This window comes from Bubalus bubalis, chromosome 19, assembly GCF_019923935.1.
Source record: "Bubalus bubalis isolate 160015118507 breed Murrah chromosome 19, NDDB_SH_1, whole genome shotgun sequence".
Taxonomy (NCBI): Eukaryota; Metazoa; Chordata; class Mammalia; order Artiodactyla; family Bovidae; genus Bubalus; species Bubalus bubalis.
Genome location: NC_059175.1, coordinates 1454422 through 1480906, shown reverse-complemented (window position 1 = coordinate 1480906; position 26485 = coordinate 1454422). Strand labels below are relative to the sequence as shown.

Genomic DNA, 26485 nt, shown 5'->3' with positions numbered 1-26485 from the left:
CCAGCATAACCTGGCCCAGATCCCAGGGAACATAGGCCATTTTCTAACACAGCTACCCAGACAATCAAAACCTGGGTAGAAAGACTCATGCCAAAGACATAATAATCCTATTAGCTCTCTGCATTTGCATAGTATTTTATAATTGGCTCTTTTGCAAACAATGTTTATCTGATCTTCACCCAGACACTAAAGTTTTATAGATGAGGAAACAAGAGACCTTGAGAGGTTAAATCCAGCATTAAATCAGACAGCTTGATCAAAAGGAAACATTTTGTTGACCCAGGTCCTCTCAGAATCAGACATTCTCACTGGCTCATCTTTTAGCTTCCTTTTTCTCCTTTCTTTCCCTGCCTTTGCATTCCCTTTATTCCTTCCCCCCAAATGCAGGTAGTTCATCACAGGGAAATCGGTGCTGAAATTGGAAAGGTCGGCTGTGGGATGCCTTATTCCCGTTTTTCGCAAGGTCACATAGTCTCTCTCTGGGCACCTCTACCTCTCTGGGGCATCGACTCCTTTCTCCTCCCCGCCAACCAGCTCCTCTGTCCCTCACATTTCAGCTTCCCTGGAGCCTATTTCAGACTTGATGCAATGCAATAGCCTCTACAGACCCCATGGACTGTAGCCTGCCAGGCTCCTCTATCCATGGGATTTCCCAGGCAAGAAAACTGGAGAGGGTTGCCATTTCCTACTCCAAGGGATCTTCTCAACCCAGGGACAGAACCTGCCTCTCTTATGTCTCCTGAATTGGCAGACAGGTTCTTTATCCTTAACGCCACCTGGGAAGCCCCGTATCCCCAGTAGGTACTAAATGTGTAGTGTAAACAACAGTATAACGTAGCAGTTCAGAACATGGTCCTTAGAGCCAGGCAGGAAGAGATCTGAATCCCAGCTACACCCCTTAGCAGATAGGAGCCCTTCAATTTCCATATCTATGAAACAGAGATCTTAACACCTATTCTGAGGATTATTCATTCCACAGATATTTATCAAGTATCAACTATATACTAGGACTTTTTATGCTGAGGATATAATGATGAACAAGACAAAGCTCCTCTCTACACACACACACACACTCTCTCACTCACACACAGAAGTTCCCAACATTCATTAAATCAAAGGAAGCCATCACATTAGCAGAGTGATTCCCACACTCCGCTTCATATGAAAATCAAATGGGGAGACTTTCAAACTCCCTTTTCCCTGGTCACACTCCATACCAATTCCACTAGGAGGTATGCTGGTGGTAATTAGTCCTCAGAGTGCATTCAAGATCCTCATGTGATTTCACTGCAAAGTTTGGAACCCATCATGTCAGCAACAGACACGCCCAGAAAGACTTCTGCTTTTGCATCCTCACCTGCATTCTAGCCGAACACCAGTACCTCACTCATTCTAACCAGAGGCCGGGCAACGCCAGGCATAGCTAGCTAGCAGGCATTTAAGTTAGCAAGTAAAAAGATATCTTATCAAAAGAAGGGGAAGTCGTGTGCATTGACTCATTGGTTTAGATCAATTGTGCTCGAGTTTTCTTCTTCACAACTCATGAGGCACTTGTGAATTAGTGCCGTGATAGTTATGAAGGTCAACCTCAACAGTCTCTTCACTCAGTCTCTTGGCTGCCAAACTCTTTCTCAAACAAAGGTTTCTCAAAGATTTACAGAGCTTGTAGATATGTATCATGAACCACTAAATCAGAGGTCCCGTTCTCTCCAAAGTATCTCGTTTATTAAGGAGACTCTCAACCCCAAAGGGGATCTGAGTTTACAGTGTTGAGATTAAAAAGTGGACAGGTTCAGAGACTGACACCTTAACTATTCTCACCACTAAAAATGGATCAGGTTTGACCTATTTCCTTCCAGGGAGCAAAAGCTTCAGAGTTATTTAGGAAGAAGCACTGCTACTTTCATGGGAAACAAACAAATAAGCGTTCTGCTGTCCCGAGGAGCCCTTGGTGTTCATCCTTATACCTTATACCACGAGGCCAGCCCCGGCCTTCAATTAACACAGGGCTGTGCCCATTCAAGCAAAAGTAGTCATTATCTCACCGTGCTGTTTTCTATCAGATGACCAAGGGAAAAGGCAGATTTTTTTTTCTTTTGTAGTGTAAACCAACCTGCAAAAGGATGGTTGTTTTATATTGACTTTTCATCAAGTTGTTGATGGATTCAAAGAGCCGTCTCATGGATTCTTCAAACTCCATCTGTTCCTTGCCTTCGTAAAGCCTGAAAGAAGACACATCTGAATCATTTCTCAAACCAAAAAGCAATACCTTTGAAAGAGTGTGCCAGCTACAAACTTGATTTGAAACTGAGAAAGGGGTGGAGACCTGGACTTAAGGGGCGGGGGCTGGTTCAGCAGTGGCTGCTTGCATGATCCTCTCAGGGGAAACCCAGGTCCATAAACACAACAGGTACCATTCAACTGACTCGACATAATAAATCATCCCCCGCCTGCCTTTTATTTAAACCCTGAAGAATCTCAAAGGAATGAAACTTGTCCAAGCTGAAGGGACATTAATAATTTCATCCTTCTTGAAGAATCAGAGGGAAACTTGTCATCAGGTTTTCAAAGTATTTTGGAAGCATCAAGGAGAAATATTTTCAAACATTCTGCCCTTCCCCTTAGCCACTGCCCACTTGTGGGATGAACACGGTCATACCTGCTGTATGTCAGGGGATGTCATTCTCCCTGCCCTCTCATTTCAGGAGTGTACTGAGGACCTAATTTAAAACTTTTGTTCCTCTGATTATAAAGTCCCTACATTGATATTGTTTTTAAAAAAATGCATTACTTATGAAGTGAGATTCCTCATCAATCCTACTGTAAAACTGGTAATTATTAAGGATGGATCCTGCAATGCAGGAGGCGGGGGATCCATCCCTGGATCACAGCAACCCACTGCAGCATTGTTGCCTGGAGAATTCCATGGACAGAGGAGCCTGGCGGACTACAGTCCATGGTCTGGCAAAGACGCAGACATGACTTAAGCGACTGAGCATGAGCACAAAGGCTGGATATCCTTGCAGAGATTCTCAAAGTCTGTCTAATGTATACAGGTGACTTTTTATAGAAACCATCCCCTGGTGTAAAATCAGTCTTTAGGCCCCCGAGTCTCAGCACCCTTGTGGCCCAACCTTGGTATGTTGTTCAGCCCAAGGCCTCTCCAAACAAGCCTTTATCACCAACTGGTGAAAAATCTGCACCCAATCTGTGGCATCCTGGGCAAGACACAGAGCAGAGCGCTCCTGTCTCGCACTCAGATAAAGAGGCCTCCTGTCACAGCCCTCCACGGCCCAGCCCTGGGCTGCCCGCTGCCCAGGAGGTGCCTTGCTCAGGTGGAGCACCGACGCACTGCAGGGTCTGCCCCTCCCGCAGTCGCAGGCTGGGCAGCACCGCCGCCTCTGCTCTGTCTCTGCTCACCTCGCCCAGCCTCTCACTTGCTTTTCTTTAAGCTCCTGCTCTCCTTCCTTTCTCGTCTCAAAGTGGGTGTCTATGCTTCTCTTCTTCTGGGTGTCATTCACTAACTCTCTGTCAGTCTGAATGTTTATCTGCTTTTCTCTCTCTCTCTCTGACTTCATCTCTCTTCTTAGTCACTCTCTCTGTCTCTTCTCTTCTTTGTTCCCAAGTAGCCCCTTCCTAAAGCCTCCTGAAGTAAGAAGCTTAAGGGGAAGCCACAATGCTTCAATCCAGCACAGGGATCCAGAAACTGCTGCTGACTTTCTAGGTATCTAGTTCAAGGTCATAGCGACAAGGCTGAGAGAAACCCGGAGTTCTGAGGCCCCCCTCCTCCACGCTCCCTCGCCCCTCCCCTGCCTCTTCCTCCTCCTCTCCCCTTTCCCCCTCTACTGCACCTCTCAGGCCTGAACCAGACAGGTTCTGCCATGGAGGACGTGTTTTGGAGTCAGTCAGCCTGGGTTCCAATCTCTAATCTGCCCAGGACTAACTGATTAGTTAGTAACAGCAAACATAACGGAGCACGACTCTGCCTCCAGGCACTGCCTGTGTTAAATCATACACCCCCGCCCCACACTATGGTAAGGGACGCATCCTCATCCCCACTTTACAGATCAGTGACTCAGCAGCATGCCCAAGGACTCCATGCCAGAAGCGCAGGGGCCAGAATCCAGACCTGGCCATAGGCTCCTGGGCCTGGCCGCTCCATCACTTTGTCCACCACTGGACTGGGTGCCTCACCACCAGCCTTAACTCCTGTAAGCCTCAGTTTCTCACCTACAAATGCAGGCTGTGCCAGCACTGTGTCCAAGGACCGTGAGGAGCCCAGCTCACACACACGTGACCTGCTGGGCACTTGCTGAGTCCTGGTTAAGTGTTAGCTGTTGTTAATTGTTGGAATAGGAGTATTGTACAAATAAAGACATAAACTCTCAATGGATTGCACACTGCCCAAATCCCATCAAAGTGGAAAAGATGAGACAGGGTCTGGCAGGAAGGAAGTGCGTGCGTGCTAAGTCACTTCAGTCATTTCAAACTCTTTGTGACCATATGGGCCACTGCTCACCAGGCTCCTCTGTTCATGGGATTCTCCAGGCAAGAATACTGGAGTGGGTTGCCATGCCTTCCTGCAGGGTATCTTCCCAACCCAGGGATACAGCCTGGGTCTTTTATATCTCCTGCACTAACAGATGGGTTCTTTACCACTAGCACCGTCTGAGAAGCGTGGCAGGAAGGAAGGGAGGATCCTAATTCACAGTGGTGGTACTTTCCTTGTGAGATAGTACTGTGAGATTTTCTCTGTGCCTAAAGCTAAGCTTGGAAAAGGTGATGGCACCCCACTCTAGTACTCTTGCCTGGAAAATCCCATGGACGGAGGAGCCTGGTAGGCTGCAGTCCATAGGGTCGCGAAGAGTCAGACACGACTGAATGACTTCACTTTGACTTTTCACTTTCATGCATTGGAGAAGGAAATAGCAACCCACTCCAGTGTTCTTGCCTGGAGAATCCCAGGGACAGGGGAGCCTGGTGGGCTGCCATCTGTGGGGTCGCACAGAGTCAGACATGACTGAAGCAACTTAGCAGCAGCAGCAGCAGCAAAGCTAACCTAATGGATGGCCCCTCCCTCAAGGCTTTTGCTTTGAAACCCCTTACTCTTTCCTCTAACCAGCGCTGCCTGAAAACATTTAATAACTGACATTGTAATTTCTGTTACTGGTCTATGGTGTCTTCCTCCCACATTTAACACCCAGATGTGGCTGTCCATGGTGAACACATCATTATTTACATCATTATCTACTATATATGGCCTTTCTCTGTAAGGCATGCATATTTGTATGCTTCTGGGTGCACGTGTGTGGGGGCATCCCACCGTTTGTACTGCCAACAACAATGGCCTCCAGCAGCTTCCTGCTGCTGGTTGACCCTGTCCACCCCAACACCCCCTCCCACAACTGACTAGTCCATGACAGAATTCATGATTTTTAACAGAAAATCACAGAAATGGGCTGTGTTGGGAGTCATCCCAGGCAGTGTTCAAGGGGGAAAGTTCATGAACTCTCGCTGAAGAGGTATTTGAGGGTGCCCTGATTCCCGGCATCCCTGTGTCTAGTTATTTAACACATTTTGGATTTTATGAGCTGCACAACTATTCTTCCAATAACTCCCTTTTTCACTTAGATTAGCCCTGGCTGGGTTCAGTGAAACTCCTCTCTGGTCAGAACTCTGTAGGGTGAGGGAGGCATCTGCCTGCAGCTCCCTGGAGTTCTAAACCAAGAGCTGCTGGGGAGGCCAGTGAGCACCAGGCCCACGCTTCCTACTGTGCAGATGACGAGACTGAGGGCCTGAGTGGGCGGAGCCTCTGCTTTGCCACCACCTTGTAAATGTCCCTGACTAAGGTGGGAAGGCAAACAGACTTGTAGGTTGTAAGACCAAGTCAAGGCCTTCTACTCAGATTTCAGCTTTGTGGGAAACTGAGTTTAGTTTCTACCAGCAGAACAGATGTGATCTGCTCTAGGTCACAGGCTGCACCAGTGGCAGGGCTAGACCCAGAACTCAGCGTTCTTCTCTTTCCACGCTCTGAGACTCTAACACACAGCAGAGATGGCACAGATCTCACAAGGCCAAGACTGGGGCACCTGCCTCCATGGGAATCTGGGCTGCTCCCTGCTATTCACCTTACAGGTTAAGCACCTTAATACCATATTCCATTGAGTGGAAATACAATCTACAGGTGCCAAAGTTTTACAAAGGATAAGAAACAATCCTGTGAAGAAATGGCTTGCATTTTTTAAAATTTATTTTTACGTGGAGGATCATTGCTTTACAATAGGGTTGGCTTCTGCCATACAACAATGTGAATCAGCCACAGATATATGTACGTTCCTTCCCTCTAACCTCTCCCCCACCCCCCACCATCCCACCCCTCCAGGCTGTCACAGAGCACCAGCTGCGCTCCCTGCTTCACACAGAAACTTCCCACTGGCTATCTGCTTTACATATGGTAATGTATACGGTTCAGTGCTCTTCTCTCAATTCATCCAACCCTTTCCTTCCTCCATTGTGTCCAAAGTCTGTTCTCTATGTCTGTGTCTCTTTTCCTGCCCTGCAAAGAGGTTCATCAGTACCATTTTTCTAGATTCCATATATATGCATTAATATATAAAATTCGTTTTTCTCTTTCTGACTTACTTTACTCTATATAACAGACTCTAGGTTCATCTACCGCACTAGAACTGACTCAAATGTATTCCTTTTTATGGCTGAGTGGTATTCCATTGTATATATGTACCACCCTTCTTTACCCATTCATCTGTCCATGAACATCTAGGCTGCTTCCATGTCCTGGCTATTGTGAATAGTGCTGCAACGAACATTTGGGTGGGAGGAAAACCTAAACAGATATTTCTCCAAAGAAGTCATGCAGAGCAGATGTCTAACAAACACATGAAAAGATACTCAACATCACTCATTATTAGAGAAATGTAAATCAAAACTGCAATGAGGTACCACCTCACACCAGTCAGAAAGGCCATCATCAAAAAATCTACAAACAATAGATGCTGGAGAGGGTGTGGAGAAAATGGAACCCTCTTGCACTGTTGGTGGGAATCTAAATTGATACAGCCACCATGGAGAACAGTATGGAGGTTCCTTTAAAAGCTAGGAAGAAAACTACCACATGACCCAGCAATCCCACTTCTGGGCACACACCCTGAGAAAACCACAAACGGCTGTGCCTCACAGTGGCTACACCATTAAGCCAGATTGTCACAGTCTTATCAGTCCTGTCTGTGTGTGTGTGTGTGAATTTTGAAGCCTGGGCTTTTATTTGGTGGGAATGGGAAGAACAGTTGAAGAAAATGACTACAGTTGGGAAGAAGAAAGGAAGTAAAAAACTATTTAGTAAAGAACTTTGCTGTCTAGCTAGACTCCTGCATAGACTGGCTGTGTAGCCTCAGACAAATTATATCTCTGAAACTTAACCATTCTTGTTGATAAAACAGAGACATGATGCCCACTGAAAGGGTTATTTTGAGGTGAAAAAAAAATGAGATGTCTCTCAAGTGCTTAGTATTGTAGCTGGCATTTAATAAATGTTAATATCAGTAATTCCTGTTGTTGATTTCTGAGCACATTGGCAAGCTCTCTGATCTGAGTACATATAAACAGAGTATTTCTTAGAAAGAGTAAGGAAAAATGCATAAAGGTTTTAGATTATATGGAATAAATTAAACTGACGGGGATGCAGGGGCAGGGCACATTCCGGACTGTGGGTCCTCTCCTGAGAAACGTGAAGAGAAAAGAAAAATAATGCCTCATCTGTCTGCAAGGTTTGAATGTAGCCTTGAAGTCAAGGGCACAGGAGATGTAGTTTCAAGGTCCTTCTTTAGCACTTGTTCGCTGTATATATCCTTCCTTCAGGAGGGAAACATTTTTTCTGGCTTCAGAACACCTAGAAACCAGCTGATTCTGCCAGGGAACAAATTATTGAAGGGCCCGAAGGCCCTGACCACAAGAAAAACTGGAACAACCTGTGAGGCGCTGTTCTGGGGCATGTGAGTCCAATCACAGCAGGCACTCGGCTCCCAGGGCTTAGATAAATATAGTGCTGCTTGACTGGCATGTGATTCATTAAGGAGACACTGTGCACAGCTGAGCGCTCACTCAATGCAAATAGGGCCCCATATGGTGCGTACAATGCTCTGCACCACCTCCTCCACGCAGGTACCTAAAGCCTCAGCCGAAAGTGGGGATGCCAACCTCAGGCCAGCAACCCAGGGAAGCAGAGCTGAACCAAGGCGCCCTCAGTCTGCAGAAAGCCAGGAGGAAGATTCAAGCTGGAATCCAGGGTGGAGGGTTTCCTGGGCCCTGGCCCCTTTTCATTGCTGTACCTTGTGCCTCAGCCACTTCCCGCTCGTCTGAGCCACATTCCCTGGCATCCTCCTGGCTTCCTGCCCACCTCTGGGAAGCAACAGAGACACTTTAGTGAGACTGCGTGCTTTCCAACCCCTGCTCTGCCACTGACCAAGTGGGCGATCTCGGCTAAACGTCTTCATTTCTAGAAGGTTCAGTGTTCTCATTAGTAAAATGGGACTAGCCCCACACAGTTGCCCTACCTTAAAATAAAACATGTAAAGCAATTAACAGAGTGCCTAGTACACAGTTAATACTAGCTATGGTTATGGACTACCACCGTTTTCTTCTGGAACCACTCCTTTTTGCTATCTAAAGCCATAGAAGGAAGAAGCCAGAAACTTCCTAAAAGCAACTGCTGGATTTTGAGCCCCTACTATGTGCCAGGCACTGCGATGGAGATAAACAGAGTAAGACTCAGTCTCTATCCCTAAGAAGTCATGAGGCCAACCAATAGGTAAATAATGAATTGCTGTATAGTGAGAAAAACTGAACAATAAAAGTTTAATGTCTCTTGAGTGATTCCTAAAGGTCAGGCACTGTGCTCATTTTTTTGCATGGATTAGCTAATTTGACAGAGGTTATTATTATCTACATCTTACATAGGAGAAAGAAAAAAATTAAAGAGGCATGAACAGGGAAATGGAAGCTGAGGAGGGAGAATGGGCTCCAGCGGACACTGACCCCAGTGAGCCACCTGCCAGAGGCCCTCTCAGTCCTCAGCACCCTGCCCCTTAAACCTTAGCACATTCAATGTGGCTATACAGAAATGCCATGTACCTAAACGGCATCTTAAGGATGGTATTAACAGTCAACTTCTGCTACACTACCTTTATTATTATTACTTTTTCCACTAAGACAACTAATGCTGACAATAGCTACCATTTATTAAGCATTCACTATGCACCAGACACTCTTACTAACTCAGCTCGTAAACGGCAGAGTCAGAATTTGAGCCCAAGAGTGCCTGGATCCAAATTTCACTCCTTTAACCACTAGGCATTGGGCTTTCCAGGTGGCGCTAGTGGTAAAGAATCTGGCTGCCAATGCAGGAGACACAGTAGATGCAGGTTGGGAAGATCCCTTGGAGAAGAAAATGGCAATCCACTCCAGTATTCTTGCCTGGAAAATCCCATGTACAGAGGAACCTGGTGGGCTACAGTCCACTGGGTTGCAAAGAGTTGGACACAACTGAGCACGCACGCCACACAACCTCTAGGTAATACTGCCTCCAGGAACAGAGCCAAGTAATAGCAGGTTTCCGGGAACTGGAATAAGTCACAGTAGACAGGATAGCATCATTCACCCCTAGGATGAGTTCTGGGGCTGTCTAGGGAAGTTAGATGGCTGGCTCTAACCTTTTTCTGTTCAAGCTCTAAATCCAAGCTTACCTAACTGATGTTCCTACCCCTGAGCCAGTAATTCAATCTATTGCAGGAGGTGTAAATTAGTGACTCTACAAAAACAACCATTAAGCCATTCATAGTTTCCGAAGAGTAATTACTCTGAAAAATTCACAGCCCTCTAGAATTAGAACCTACCTACCTCAGTCTCTGTCTCTTTGTCTCTCTCTCTCCACTCCCCCGCAATCTGGGATAAAGAAAAACTGTAGCCAAACCAGTGGCTGAGTCTATCTGAAAATCATCCTTGCATTTATTGATCGTACTTATAGAAAGAAACCCTTCAGTGCACTCAGCAGTCACACTTAAATCAAAGCAATAGAGCTGAAAAGGGATCATGAAGAGATGCTCCTCTCTCTTATCCTGCTCTTCCCCACATGGTCATCACCAGCGTCACCACCCCCTCTCTTACCACCAAAGTCTATGGATCTGAACTGAATCACAAACTGCAGATTAAGACATGGAATTTTTGTGTGATGAGCCTGGAGTGAGTCATCCAGCTCAACACTGACCAGAGAAAAAATTTTGTTCTAAGCGTACCAAAAGTTGAAATGTAAGGAGTTATTCTCAGAAGAGAAAGAAAAAAGCTGTGTTAGAAAGGAACTCTGTAAGGAAGGGCTAGGATAATTAGAAAGGAACTCTATAAGGAAAGGCTAGGATAACTCTAAAGGAACGGCTAGGAGAAGGGCTAGGGTTTATCACAAAGTAGCCAGTGTGAACTCTCAAGCAGCTCTGGTGGCCAGAGTATTTCATGCAGACTTGATTGAGCTGAATATAACCAGCTGTCCATAGGCAAGGCTCAGACTGGTTCCTGGTGCTAATCCTTTTGTCATGGACAAAATTCTCAGACCGGTTCCTGGTGCTAATCCTTTTGTCATGGACAAAATTCTGTCTACTAGAGCTGTTACTTCTCCAGAATCTGACGTTTGAGAAGGGACTGCCCCTTAAGGCAAACTGCAAAGAAGTTTCACTAAACAGGCTTCTTTCTGTAAATCACCCCAGGGGAAGAATGATTTGTAGATAAGAGGGAATAAAAGACAAGCTCAACATGAGGGGATCCTGTTTTGAAAAATGTCTAGAGTGGATGCACACAAATTAATGCAATCACTGAAGAAAAACTGCCTCAGGTAGAAGCATAAACAGCCTACATTAAAAAAAAAAAAGAAGTCAACAATATGGAAGAAATGAAAGAAAACCAATCCATCTAAAACATTCACTTTACTTTTAAAATATGGCAACCCTGTATAATAAATTAATAGTAAGTAGGTAATAAAATGCAGGCAAAAGCCTTCAAAAGAACTCTAAGCTACGAATAGAGTGTGATGTGCACCCTGTGTCATCCTTCATTCTGCTGAGAGGAGCTGCAGCCTTTACGTAATTTGGCAGGAAGAACATAGCTGCATCAGTCTGCACTTAGGTAAATTTCTCCATTAGCATGGAAAATGGTGTTCAGGGTCTTTTCCCTCAATATAATTAGAAATTGAGTGTTCCCAAAACAATGTTTCTAAGGATAGAAATAAACACATACACACACACACACAATTTTCCATGGTTTCAAGACATATAGAGAAAAATATAAATTACATCATTTACTTGAAAGAGAAGCTAATACTCAGCAAAGTTCTTCCAGCTCTTTCTCTCAGGCCAAGTTGATCTAAAAAGTTTTGGTACTAAAAAGAAATTAGGTCTTGACTGCTTCTCTTACCATATCTTTCTTTAGTTTCTTAATGACCCGGGAAGTGTTCTCGATACCTTTTTTCAAAATTTGATTAAAATGTAGTTGAGCTACAATATTATGTTAGATGTACAACATAATGATTCAGTATTTTTTGCAGATTATACTCCATTAGAGATTATTACAAGACAATGGGTATAATTCCCTGTGCTATACAGTAGTATAACCTTTCTGCTTATCTGTTTTATATGTAATAGTTGTATCTGTTAATGCCATATCCCTAACTTGTCCTCCCCCACCCCCCCTCCCTTAGGTAACCATAAGTTTGTTTTCTATGTCTGTGAATCTGTCTTGCAGATATATTCACTTGTATTATTTTTTACACTCTATATATAAGTGATAACATATAGTATTTGTCTTTCTCTGAATTATTTTACTAAGCTTACTATTCTCTAGGTCATAACAGGAAAAAAGAATAAGTTGCATAATGATTATACACATGTGCACACACACACATGCTTATAAAGTCTATACATTAAGCTGATCATTTCATTACCTCTTAGAAAAGGAATTCTGTATATCAACAATCCCTTTATACATTTTTATATTATATTCTGGTTTTATAAGTGCTTACTCCTTGGAAGGAAAGTTATGACCAACCTAGATAGCATATTCAAAAGCAGAGACATTACTTTGCCAACAAAGGTCCATCTAGTCAAGGCTATGGTTTTTCCTGTGGTCATGTATGGATGTGAGAGTTGGACTGTGAAGAAAGCTGAGCGCCGAAGAATTGATGCTTTTGAACTGTGGTGCTGGAGAAGACTCTTGAGAGTCCCTTGGACTGCAAGGAGATCCAACCAGTCCATTCTAAAGGAGATCAGTCCTGGGTTTTCTTTGGAAGGACTGATGCTAAAGCTGAAACTCCAATACTTTGGCCACCTCATGCGAAGAGTTGACTCATTGGAAAAGACTCTGATGCTGGGAGGGATTGGGGGCAGGAGGAGAAGGGGATGACAGAGGATGAGATGGCTGGATGGCATCACTGACTCAATGGACGTGAGTTTGAGTGAACTCCGGGAGATGGTGATGAACAGGGAGGCCTGGCGTGCTGTGATTCATGGGGTCGCAAAGAGTCGGATACCACTGAGTGACTTAACTGAACTGAACTGAAGTATCATTTTTAATTTAAGAAGAGCTATCTACTCTTTGTGGGGGGGGAGGGCGAGTGAATGTTTCTGGGCTTCCAGTTCCTTTCTATTGTTGCTGCTGCTGCTGTTGCTACGTCACTTCAGTCGTGTCCGACTCTGTGCGACCCCATAGACGGCAGCCCACCAGGCTCCCCCGTCCCTGGGATTCTCCAGGCAAGAACACTGGAGTGGGTTGCCATCTCCTTCTCCAATGCATGGAAGTGAAAAGTGAAAGTGAAGTCGCTCAGTCGTGTCCGACTCTTAAGAGAACCCATGGACTTCAGCGCACCAGGCTCCTCCGTCCATGGATTTTCCAGGCAAGAGTACTGGAGTGGGGTGCCATCGCCTTCTCTGACAAACCTTTTCCCCAGAGTCTTTCCTGAAGTCTCGCCTTCTCACCCTGGGAACTGGTGCTGGAGCGGGAGAGGCAGCTCCAGGCCACATGCCTGGAGGCAGATGTCCCTTCACGGTCATGAGATCAAGACGGTGATTTCCAACCTACTTCCTGGTTTACAGCCTGGACTGAAGCCAGAGGGACACTGGCCTGAGAAATGTCAGGTCAGAATTACTCTAAATGCTGATCATGCCCAAACCGTCTGAACTTTGCCCGTTCGGTCTGTGGCTTCCAGAGAAGTATGATTAACCCCAGATTAACCCTTGATTAACAAGACTAACCCCTGCTCTTGTTCCACGAAGAGCCTTGACATTTGGTGTGTAGAGTTAAATAGAATTTTTAACATTTTCTTTACTAATGGTGCTGGTTTTAAAAATGCATGTGCAGTAAAACTCTGTTTTGAAATCTGAGAATACCTGAGGAGGTATCAAGTCTAAACACTCCAAGGTTCGCGTTCTTGGGGACCTCATCTGAGTGGTAGGAAGGCTGAGGGCCGGGCAAGGTGCCAGGAGAGGGCAGGGTGGCAGAAAGAGCTGCTGCCTGAGTCCCTGGACTGAGCTCTAAGCCAGAGACCTTCACAGCTCACTTCACTCCAGCACTGGGTCCCTTACCTCTAAGGAGACCACACGACCATTGAGGGAAACCTCGAGGACTCCTAACTGGCATCTACTGTCAAAGAGTCAGGATGGGGTATGACAATCATCTAAGACCAAGCCTGCTCACACTGCCAAGGCCCCCCACATGCCAGGGCCATGTCGGTGCCCAAGTCAGGGCCTGGAGTAGGTAGGGGTGGGTCTTCAAGAGCCTGAGGATCGGCCGGGCACCAAGTGCCATTTTCTGTATTTATTGAGTATAATTAACGTATACAACTGTGTAAGTTCAAGGTATAGCATGTGATAACTTGATACAGGTATATGTTGTAGAAGAACTGCCACAATCAGGTTGGTCAGCACGTTCATAACCACAGAATTGTGTGTGTGTGCTGAGAACATGTAAAGTCTGCTCTTTCAAGTATATAATACAACAGCAGTCCCCAACCTTTTTGTCAGCAAAAAGGGATCGGTTTTATGGAAGACAATTTTCCCTTGGACTGGGAGGTGGAATGATTTAATTTTCACCCACCACTCACCTCCTGCTCTGTGGCCCAGTTCCTAATAGGCCACAGATGAGCACTACCCATGGCCAGAAGGCTGGGAACCGCTGTGATACAATATTGTTAACTATTGCCACCAAGGCCATTTACTATGCTTCATCTTCACCAGCACCATTTTCATCCAAGTCCCCATTATCTCTCATTTGTAGAGGTTTCTGAACCACCTCCCTTCCTTCACTCTTAATCCCTTTCAATCCATTTTCTACACAATGGTCAGAGGGACCACTCTAAAAACACAAATGCCATGCTCCCTATTTCCCTCAGAATATTGTCCAGATACGAGGGCCTGACTTTCAACGATCATCAAGGGCTGTCCCTTACTGTCCTTCTAGGCAATCTTCTGCTACTCTAATGCCTCCACCACTGAATTCCAGCCACTCTGCCTTTCCACAGCTCAATTGAGCTGAATCTCTACTGTCTCAGGGACCTCCTGTCAGCTTTCTCTTTACCTGCCAGGTCCTACTCATCACTCAGGTCACAGCTTGGACAGCACTTCCTCCAGAACACCTCCATGACCTCATGATATGATTTGACTGTTACATGCTCTCAAGGCATCTCATACACACAACCTCTCTTAATTTCACATTCGCCACATCCCTTCCCACCTAGAGTAAAAATCCCATGTGTCTCCATCATTCACTGTCATATTTCCAGTGCTTAGCAGAGTGGTCTAGTGGCTATTCAATAAATATTTGTTGGGTAAACACTTAATTGCTAATGCAAACCAAACCTTGATCACAAGACTAATTTTTCAACAAGATGGAAACGTTCATTTTTAAGTCAAGGGCTTAAAAAGAAGAACCAGGTTTTATTGCCCAGCATGCCTGAGACAGGTATAAAATGTTTTGGTGCTGAATGTAGGGAAGAATAAATGCTGAGTTACAGGCCTTTTAGAAGCTGTAGGCTTGAGGGGGAAAAGTTGACAGATACCCATGTACTGAAAACCTTTTTACTGGCTTTAGATTTCCAGGCCTGAAACGACCTGTGAATTAATAATAAGGCACACATTCCTTCTGCCCCATGGATGCCTCCAAAATGGGGGAAAATGGCAAAAATTCAGATTCAGAGAAGCAAGACATGCAGTGCGTGCAGCAGACCAAGGCGCCCAGGCAGGGCCTTCAACATGCTGTCTGCTGGCTTCCAGGGTTTAGGAGAGGCTGCCTTCGAACATTTATTACAATGGAGGAGCCACTAGATTATTACATTAAATCATACCAGGAGGAGGAAAATGCTGATCACAGAAGAGGGGCTCTGATCTACACAGGTGACCTTTAAAACCCAGGGCTACCCTGCTGACACAGCTGTGCATGTCTGGCCTAGAACCTGGAGCAGAACGCATCAGTCACTCCAGGAAGCAAGCCATGGAGGAGGAGGGAGGGGAAACTAAAAAAGCAATGGAGTCCCTGAAACTCAGAAGGAAAACTTTTACTTGGCTTGAGCAGGTATTAGAAAACTTATTCAACTAATAAATATTAGTTGAGCTCCTACTATATACCAATAATGCTGTCAAGGAATCTATAAAAGGAAACAAAAATCAATACCCAAATATGTAAAATGGAAGCTGTGATAGGCATTTGGGTGTCAATTTTTATTTCTCTTTTCAAATTCCTTGATAGTATAGCGATCATCATATAATAGGTGCATGTTTGTGGTACATACTTGAAAACAAATGCATGGACAATGAGAATATGAAGAGATTTGGCCCAGAGAAGGACAGGGAGAGGTTCCCTGAGAGAGTAATGCTTGAGGTGACCCAGGAAATGAGAATGAGAGAAAATGAGGAGAAAGGGAGAAGGGGCATTCCATCCCCAGGAAAGCAGGCATACAGGCCCTGCAGCAGAAGGGAGCTGAGTGAGTCAGAAGAACCGAGTGGGGGACCCTGAATCCAGAGTGGAGAGAATCTGGGTAAGCTGGGTGAAGCGAGGCTGGGAGGCAGCCAGAGACCAGACCTACAGACCTTCCCAGGTCGTGTGAAGTTTTGCCTTCATCCTGAGAGCAATGAGAAGAAATTGGAGGATTTTGAGAAGGTGAGCACCTCCATGGGACCTGAAATGTGGGAAGATCATTCTGGCTGCAGTGGCATTAAAGGATCTCCTCCACGTTTGGCATTGTAGCGGAGACAGTGCCGTGGAGAGCCTCTCAGTGAAAACGACTACCAGAGCTGGATTTCTAAAATGAGGCCATGAACTGTTGACAAAGTACAGAACCCACAGAGGAGGAACACACTCACAGAGCAATGAAGCCAGCTTCTGCCTCTGAGGCACTGGCTCAACCCTAGTTTCTTTAAACTCCTGTGCGGATGGCTGCTCGAGGAAGAAAGGAATGACATCAGTCCTGGAGCCTACATATTGGAGACCCCAGCAATAAGCTGATGTCCCACGTTGCCACACCTTCCTATAAAGAAGGGTGAGAAATAAATCTACTGCATGGAAAAAAACAGTAAGGAAACTTGGTATTTGGTAGAGAAGGAAAACACAACTCCAGTCCTCACCTGGACTTTGTTTATTTGTGGTTGTGTTTTTTCCAAATTCACATGCCTCACTTGGATTGTCAAGGAGAAATTTTGACTTAAAGAAGTCTCTGGTTGTTAGTGTCCCCCAAGTAAATCATGGAAAGGAATTTTTATTTTCTTCGGAAAAAAATAAAAACTTTAATTCAAGGCTAAAAATACCTAACAACTAACAAAGTTGAAAGGGAAATAAAGTTAAAAAAATAATAACAGGGACTTCCCTGGTGGTGCAGTGTTGAAGACTTTACTTTCCAATGCAGGATGTGTGGGTCTGATACCTAGTCAGGGAGCTAGGATCCTACATGCCTCGTGGCCAAAAAATTAAAACAGTCAGTTATAATGAGGTAGATGAACCTAGAGCCTATTATACAGAGTGAAATAAGTCAGAAAGAGAAAGATAAATATCATATATTAATGCATACATATGGAATCTAGAAAGACTCTACCAATGAATTTATTTGCAGGGCCGCAGTGGAGAAACAGACATAGAGAACAGGCTTATGCACGCGGGAGCGCGTAGGAAGGAGAGGGTGGGATGTATGGAGAGAGTAACACGGAAACTTACACTACTATAAGTAAAATAGATAGCCAATGGGAATTTACTGTGTGACTCAGGGAACTCAAACAGGAGCTCTGTAACAACCTACAGGAGTGGGATGGGGAGGGAGATGGGAGGGAGGGTCAAGAGGGAGGGGACATATATGTACCTATGGCTGATTCATTTTGATATTTGGCAGAAAACAACACAATTCGGTAAAGCAATGATCCTTCAATTTAAAGAATAAATAAATAAAATCAGGAAAAAAGATAAAGAAAGAAAACACAAGCAATATTGCAACAAATTCAATAAAGACTTTTTAAATGGTTTTCATTAAAAAAAATCTTAAAAAAATAATAATGACAATAAAATGCACAAGGAATCATGGTCACCCAAAACACAAACAGCAGAATTAGCCTCACAAACACTCTCCCTATTGGAATTATCCAACAAAGAATATCAACTCTCATATTTAATATGTTCAAAATATAGAAAGAATGCTTGAAATATGATCAAGAAACAAAACTTTAAAAATTATATTTGAATAAGAATCCTATGGAATTTCTGAAAATAAATAATATAATGATTAAAATAAAAAATTTCATTCAATGAATCAAACAGTATATTAGATGTTGTTAAAGAGTAAAACTGGTGGGCTGGAAAATAAGTTCAAAGAAATTAACCACGATGAATCCCTAAAACCAAAAAGATAGAAAATATGAGAGTTTATGAGACATGGAGAATAAGAAGTCTAACATACATTAGCTGATACTTCAGAGAGATAATAGGATATATGGGGAAAATACAAAACTTGAAAAGAATGATGAATGAGAAATGCTTTAAAATTGGTATTAAAAATACCAAACTCCAGATCCAAGAAAACTAATTTCTAGTTGCATAAACAAACTCATTCCAAAGTATAACACTGAGAAATACAGAATATCAATGAAAAAGAGATGATCTTAAAAGCCACTGGAGAGAAAAGCAACAAATGCCTATAAAGGAACAACAGCAAGACTGAGAGGGAACCCTTAGAGCAATCACAGTGGAAAAGAGAACTAGAGGTCTACGTCCAGGGAAACTTCCTCCCCAGTTTCAGAATAAAGTCAGAGACTCTACCAATAAACTTTCTTCTGATTAATATAAAAGATTTACCTGAAGGAGAAGAAAAACATATGGAAGATCAAAGATGACAGGAGAAGTGATAAGTTATCTCCACTGTGATAAGAAACACAGCGTGAAGTCTGCCACCTTAACTACTTTTCCGTTAAAGTATAGTAGTGTTGATGGACTTTCATTCAATCGTATGAATAAATACTGACTGCTTAAGACAATAATAATGTCTAATCTGTGGAATTACCAGAAAAAAAGGCAAAACTGAAGTATCACACAATTCTAGCATAATATTTAAGAAGGAAGTGGCAGTGTCTTTTAAAATCCTTTGTTATTCAGAAGGACTGTGAAGATATCAACTTCAGATTTTTATTAAGTTAAATATGTATGATAGAATATCTAACTAGCCACTAGTAGAATTACATATAAAATGTATAACTTTCAAACTATTAAAAGGGAAAAGCAAGTGAGAAAATTGAAGACAATTCAAAAGAAAGAAAGAAAAGGACAGAAAAATCAGAGTGTTGGGGAAGAAGCACATCTAAAATGATACAAATAAGTTCAAAACATCAGCAGTCACAATAAAAATGTAAGATTGATGAACATTATTGTCAAGTTATTAATAGGTACTACCTTACACTGATTAAAGGCATCTATTTTTTAAATCCAATACATAATATAGATCACCATTTTTATTCAACATTGGTCTAGAATCCTAGCTAAGGCAGTAAGATAAGGAGAAAAAGAATTAGAAAGAGAGAAACAAAGCTTTCTATATTTACAGATACTATAATTGTCCACTTAGCAAATTCAAAGGGCTCAACAGCAATCAGACTCTACGAGGGCACGGATGGAAGCAGCAGGATCCCTGGGGTGCGCTAACACGGTGATCCAGGCGTGAGGTGGTGAGAGCTGTAAACAGGAAGTTGGTAGTGAAGATGGAAAGATGTGGATGAATTTGAGAGACATTTAAGAGGGGAAAAGTTTGGGATTTGATTGTAGATTATATGGGGGAGAAGGCCCACAAAACAAGAACTGTCAAAAAATCCCATTTGTCCACCTCAAACAACATGCTGAGCTACTGGTCAGTGAGAAGGGACGTCATGAGATAGGTTCTGGCTATGCTGACTTCGGTTGCCTTTGAAATACAAAATATATCAAGTAAACTATCAGATACACAGATCTGGAACTTGGTGAGGAGGTCAAGCTGGATTTCTGTGTGATCTGCACAGACTCTATAGCTGAAGAAATAGGTTTGAATTCAGTCACTGAGGGAGAGGGAGTTGAGTTAAAGGAAGACCGGGCCAAAATGAGCACTGAGGACCTCCAAAGGGTCTGAGAAATATAAGTGATACAAAAGAGTTCTATGCTATAAACATCAAGGGGAGAAAGGAAGAGAGAGAGGTTAGCAATATAAAAGGCTGTGGCTCATGCTACCTGGGATATTCTGAACTGTTGACTTAGGAACACATGTCTACCTGTGGCGGATTCATTTTGATATTTGGCAAAACTAATACAATTATGTAAGTTTAAAAATAAAATAAAATTAAAAAAAAAAAAAAGAATGTTACCATCTACGGCTTGTTCACAAAATACATTTGATTGTGGACAGGCTCTTCATTTTATCACCCCTAAGGTACCCAAGACTGGCAGTTCTGCCCTCCCTCCAGAATGCCCATCTGGTAGGAAATCAGGAAATAACAATTAATGATACTATTTAGCTTAGCAAACTGTGATTTGGAAAAATGTTCTTCTGAGGACAATTTCACCTGTAGACAAGAATGCATATCAGCATCCGATGCTCAAATCAAGTGGCTGACACTATCTGCAGCCTAAGGTAATACGGCTCTCTAGACCCTTATATTAACAGATCATTGAGCGGTGACCATATATTTTTAAAAACTTGTCCAAAACTCCAACCAATAATTCATGGTTGCTAAAACATATATGGCATTAAAAAAATAGTAAATGTTGTGATTGTAGAACAATCACGCTCAGCAGAGATGATATACGGAAACAAACAAATCTGAAGGGATTCCTCAAAGTGAGGTCGTATAGGCTGTGTGTTCCCTCACCCAATCAAATATGGGTAGTCTATGTCTTTGAATCTTGCAGGAGGTAACCAAAAAGCGTTGTGGGGGTTTATGAAACACACGTGTTTCAATTTTAAATATGGAATTACTATAATCTAAGACACAAATGCTTTGTAGAACTATAAGCACTCTGCTGGTACTCAGAGTCCTTTACGCCTATCCTGGGTTGTGTAATTAACTCAGGGATTAGCAATTCTGTCACTTTCCACGGAGCTGCCCATCTCAGCTGGCACTGGACAGTCGCAGCTCCCTCTACAGCTAGCTCTACACTCAGGCTCAGTGCCCCCCTCAGCATTAGACCAGGCAGCTGCCCCCAACCCACTCACGAGGCACAGGACACAAGTGCAACGGCAGGGCACTCTCCCTCCAGTGTGAGCTCGCTACCCCACGCAAGCACCTTCAGTTAAACGCCTTTTGAGGGCTTCGGAAGACACTTAGAATGAACTTCGCGAGGTAGGCTCTGCCTCTCCCTTCAGATTCATCTTTCTCCTAATCTCCCCTGTACTCCCAATGCTTCGGCCACACTAGTCTTGCCTGTCTGTGCCCATGAGAATATTCAATTGTGTCTGACATTTTGCTCTCATGTGGACTGCAGCCTGCCAGGCACCTCTGTCCATGAAGTTTTCCAGGCGAGAATATTGGAGTGGCTTGCCATTTCCTACTCCAGAGGACCTACCCCACCCAGGGATCAAACCCATGTCTCCTGCATCTCCTGCACTGGCAGGCAGATTCTTTACCACATCACCTGGAAGTCCAAGTCTTCTCTAACTTTCTGGAAAAAAAAGGACAACTCTTTGAAATGCTTTCTCATCCAAGCTCACTTGCTCAGACTCTCCCTCCCTTAAGGACTCTTCCTTCCATCCCTGTGTGGCTGGACTATCCTCATCCTTCACATCTCAGTGTAAATGTCACTTCATCAGAATCCTCACAATAGCACTGGGAGGTAATCCCAATTTTAGATGAGGAAACTAAGTCACAGAGCTTAGGCCATTGGCCCACAATATACAAGCAGTTATTGGAATCATTTACTGCACTGCTGGACCACCTATCTCAACTACTTATTTAATTCCCTTACCAGCATTTATCATGGTTTGCAGTGACTTGATGTTTATTTTTTTATTTATTTTTTATCTCCCATGGTATTATACAAGGGAAGCATGGGGGCAGGGCTACATCTGTCTTGTTTACCACAGTATCCTAGCATAGAACTTCCAAGTAGTAAGACTCAAAAATGTTTACTGAATGAATGAAAAATAGAACTGAATTGAATGAATGTCTTTGCACCTGGCTGTGTTAGGCGAGTAGATCTGAGACACAGAGGAACTAGTTTGGAGATGTGAAGGAAAGTGATCTTATGTACCCCATAACTAAGTCCTTTTTAGCTTCCCATCCATCCCAAAGACACAATAAGAAACAACTGAGTAACGTACTGGGTTGGCTGAAATTTTGTTCCAGTTTTTCCATACAATCTTACTATTATTCAGCACTTCCTATTAAGGAAACAATACTTGTACTTGGGGTGATGCCTGCCTTAAGTGGATTTGAAAGAGATCATAGAGTACATTGAGTCCTTTGACTCAGATCAGCATCCCCAACAATTAGGTGAGCCTGGTGAATTTCACCCCTCTGGCAAACTAGACCCTTTCTTATACTGCATGTTCATATTTAGGTCCAAGGGATTTGCAAGCACATTTCACAAACCTACATATTTATCAGTAAATCGATCTACCACCCAAGTCATTCTCTGAGGAACTGTCAACCTTAGCATTTGACAGAAACAATTATTTTTGTGCAAAGGCAAAGATTCTGTCAGCAAGCTAACTCCTAGACTTCTAACGTGGAGTTAACAGAAAAAGGAAATCTTTTACCGCTTCAACCTGAAAGAATGAATATGCTGTGTCCTCATGGCTTTTTCCCTTAACTATAGATAACATCTTGTTCTGCAAAATTAAACCATTTCAAGGGACAATGGAAGCAAATAGGACCAGCATTTTACGCTATGCTGTAACCAGAGTGTGAGATTGGAAACAAATAGGAAGCAATTGGCTCAGCCTCTGAGGGATGGTGGGGAAAAGGCAGTCCAGGAGTATACCCTGGCAAAGAGCAACCCACAGGGTAAGTGATTTCACATGCAGATGCCTGGAAATCAGTCAAAGCCTGATCCCTCTGCCCACAGTGGCCTCCTGGCTGGATATTAGGAAAGAGGCTAAACTCTGGGAGAGGTTTGGCTGATTCACCAAAGATCTCCTAAATGCGAAATACCTTGCTCCTGATCAGTTTTCAGTTCCCAGGACCTCAGAGTAATGGTTGATACTACTGACACGCCCTCCTGGAAATGTTCCCTTTCCTGGCTCCTCCCTGTAATGCCAATTCTTCCTGTTTCGCTTCCTCATCCTCCTTCCCCAGGACTCTCCCCTCATCATCCTTCCAATATGCTAATCTCCTGCATTCCATTCTGAGTTTTATAGCATTGCTCACCTTGTGCTACAGCTTCAAATGCCTTTCTACCAAAGGAGATCAATTTCTACCAAAACCGTATCTCCATTCTCCACTCCCCTGAACTCCAAATCTGTATCTAACAGCCTGCTGTGCATTTCCATCTGCCCATGCCAGTAAATACTACCAGTTTCACATGTCCCAAACACATCATCTTCTCCCCCAAACCTCCTCCTCCCTTCACTCATCATGCTGATGAGCAAAACCTGATAAAACGGACCACAGTGCAGTGGCAGATCAGCTGACGGTCCCCCTCCATCAATCTCACTCACACGTTCAATTAGTTCAATCCTGCCATCTGTAAACCCTGACCTTCCTGCTTCCCTTCTTCTCCAGCCTCGCTGTGACTGTCTCGGCTCAAGTCTTCTCACCTGGGTTATTATAGTAGCTTCATTATTGAGCGCCTGCCTCCCCTCCTCCATTGCCCATGTACTAACCTTGTGCTGTGTTGTGCTTAGTCGTTCAGTCGTGTCTGACTCTTTGCAACCCCGTGAACTGTAGCCCGCCAGGCTTCTCTGTCCATTGGGATTCTCCAGGCAAGAATACTGGAGTGTGTTGCCATGCCCTCCTCCAGGGGATCTTCCTAAGCCAGGGATTGAACGCAGGTCTCCCACATTGCAGGCAGATTCTTTACTGCCTGAGCCACCAGGGAAGCCCTTGTACTAACCTTACTTCTGTACTAATCTTTCTAAAACATTAATCTAATCATGTTAACCCCCTGCTTTAGAATTGTGATGGCTCCCCACTGCCATAAACAGCAGTTTCCAAAACTGTTCCTATGAGAAAAAATGTTTAAGTATGATTTACATGCCTGTTTATATATAAATTATATCCACCTACTATTCTAAGTCAAATGTTATAAAGTTTAACTTCTTCATCTTAGGACAAAATTAAGAAACTTTAATATTTTCATCTGATCCCAGGGGATGAGTCTGTACCCTCCCCGGGGTAGCACCCTGCGCTGTGACTGAGGAGAGCAGCATCTATGCCAATACCCCCAAGAGCAGAGGGTGGCATCAGACTCCTTGGTCTAACCTTCAAGGTGTTTCACGATCTAGCTTCAACTCCTTACTTCAAACACAACCTCGCTCCTCCACCACCGCAGCTTCACCCACTAGCCATGATTCCACGAAAGTGCTGTTCATTGGTGGGCACAGGATAAAATAAAGAACTGAGACTTTGATGTCAGATCCCTCCCTGCCAGCATCTAACTGCGTGACCTAGAGTCACTTTCTGTGCCTCTCTGGGCCTCAATTTCCCTTTCTGTAAAATGACTATAAAATGAATATAATAATACTGATACTGTGCAGGACTGTCGTGAGTATTCAGTGAGGTACAGTGAAGAATGATACAGGGCCATACACAAAGGAGATGCTTTATCAAGGGTCCTCAGACTAAGTTCTATGTCATACGTTGTTCCTTCTACTTGAAATTTTTGATTCTCCTTTCTTCCATGGGCAGAATTCATGAATACCTTTCAATGTCTAGTTTAAAAGATCACTTCCCCTGAGAAGAAAGACAGATCCTCCTGAGGCGGAGTCTGTCATTCAAACCTGTCTGCCCCCAGGAGCCATTTGCAAGCTTCTGCTGAATCATATCTCATTGCTTATTCCAGGCATGCTGGCATTTGACTGCTGGCATGCATGTCTGTCTCGCCCACTAAACTGCCACTATATGAGGAAGTCTGACATTAATTTAAGAATTCCCCACACTTAACAAAGTCCTTAGCACATAATAGGTGCTCAATAAGAGTTTATCAATATCTCCATATACAAAGGAGAAAGAAAGCGGTTTTAAATTGGAGAAGGAAATGGCAACCCACTCCAGTGTTCTTGCCTGGAGAATCCCAGGGATGGGGGAGCCTGGTGGGGTGCCGACTATGGGGTCACACAGAGTCGGACACGACTGAAAAGCATGTATACGTGGAATTTCATGTTATAATAAGGAGAATTTACTTAATGATTTTCAAAGTGCTTTCACATATGTTTGTAAGAAACAGGCTGTTACCTCCCCTTTGCCCTGTAGAAACTCATTAGATAGATAATAAATTAAAGAAAAGTAACCGCTTGATGATATCTGTTTGATGACAGTTTTCTCCGTTCTGATCTGATGCCAAGCTAATGTCATCATAAAATAATTCCATTAACTGCAATTGTGAAGTTTACTGAGCCATTACTGTCGTCAAAAAGTGAAATTATATTCAAAGCTGAAAACCAAGGCTCACACAGGAAAAAATGGCATTAATATGCAAACAAATTACATGCAAGAGAAACAGGAATAGCAATATGACCAGCATGCCGACCCATCCTCAGCATAAACAGATGATTACATTTTAATATTTATTCATATGTGAACAATGAAAGCAAATCACAGTGGCAGGTACCTTCGAGTTAAATTCACATGTGTTTAACAAAGCAGAGGCTTATGTATTCTCTCTGGCTGCAGGCTACACTGGGCATGCCTGAGCTTTATGCGCATAGCCTTGCTGCCTAACATATTCATGGCCTGGAGGATAGGCTAGTACATAATATTTACATAAGAAGAAACTGAACTGGTGGAAAGATGAGGTGGAGGCGGGGGAGGGGTGGGGGAGGCCAGGACAGGAAGAATAAAGCAAGATGCAAAATAAACAGGCAAAAGCGGGCATCAGGGAGCATGGAGTCATCTGCTGCTGCAGGCAATTAGAGGAAGGGCAAGGACGCCACACAGCCAGGCTGGCGGGCGTCTGCTCGAGGTGAGAGCTGTGCTCCTCCCAGCCTGTGTTAGTGGAGCAGCATCCCCAGTGCAGACGAACAGCACGGTGCCTGCCACAGCCAGCCTAGCCAGCCTTCCCAGGATGGGGAGGGCTGGGGAGCAGGGAGACCCCTGGAGACCCTGCTGCTCCCATGAGGATGCTCAGTGCACTCCTCTATCCCTGACTTGTTTCCAAAGTATGTGAGCTCAGCTGGGCCGGCCCCACGACAGCTTTTCTTCATTCTTAGGAGATCATGCAGACAAAGCCAGGGTAGCAGGGGCAGCTTCACCATGCTGGGGGGGATAACCTTCCTGAAAACTCCTGCTCCAAGTCATCACTGTCTTCACTGAAGCCCTACTGTGCTTAGGGGTGGATGATAGCACTTATACCCACACAGCCTTGCGCCTCTCCGCAGCCCCAGCAGCTAACAGCAGCTGACCCTTCCAGCCAGAGCTGCTCCCTCTCAGGACAGCTCCTCCTGGCCAGCCCCACTCACACTTGCATGGTCCAGTTCCAGTTCTTGAATATGCTTATTCAGATGAGGTGGAATGTGAAACTTGCCCTACTGATTCTTGGCTGTGTGACCTTTGAGCTTGAATTGAGCCTCAGCTTCCTCATTTGTGAAAGGGGGATAGATGTGCTGCACCATTTCTTACTGAAGCAGTACCTCTTATGTGGGGCTTCCCAGGTGGCACTAATGGTAAAGAACCCACCTGCCAATGCAGGCGGCACAAGAGACATGGGTTTGATCCCTGAATCAGGAAGATCCCCTGGAAGAGAGCATGGCAACCCACTCCAGTATTCTTGCCTGGAGAATCCCATGGAC

General features: G+C 44.1%; 1 protein-coding gene across 3 annotated transcripts in view; it reads right to left on the bottom strand.

Moving 5' to 3' along the window:
• The window catches only part of DOCK2 (dedicator of cytokinesis 2), a 457833-nt gene that overhangs the window by 341055 nt on the left and 90293 nt on the right, over nt 1–26485 (bottom strand). For all 3 annotated transcript variants that reach the window (XM_025270818.3, XM_025270819.3, XM_006075524.4), the window contains exon 23: nt 2114–2222. In XM_025270818.3, the coding sequence (XP_025126603.2) occupies nt 2114–2222 (109 nt within the window). The remainder of the gene's footprint in view (nt 1–2113; nt 2223–26485) is intronic.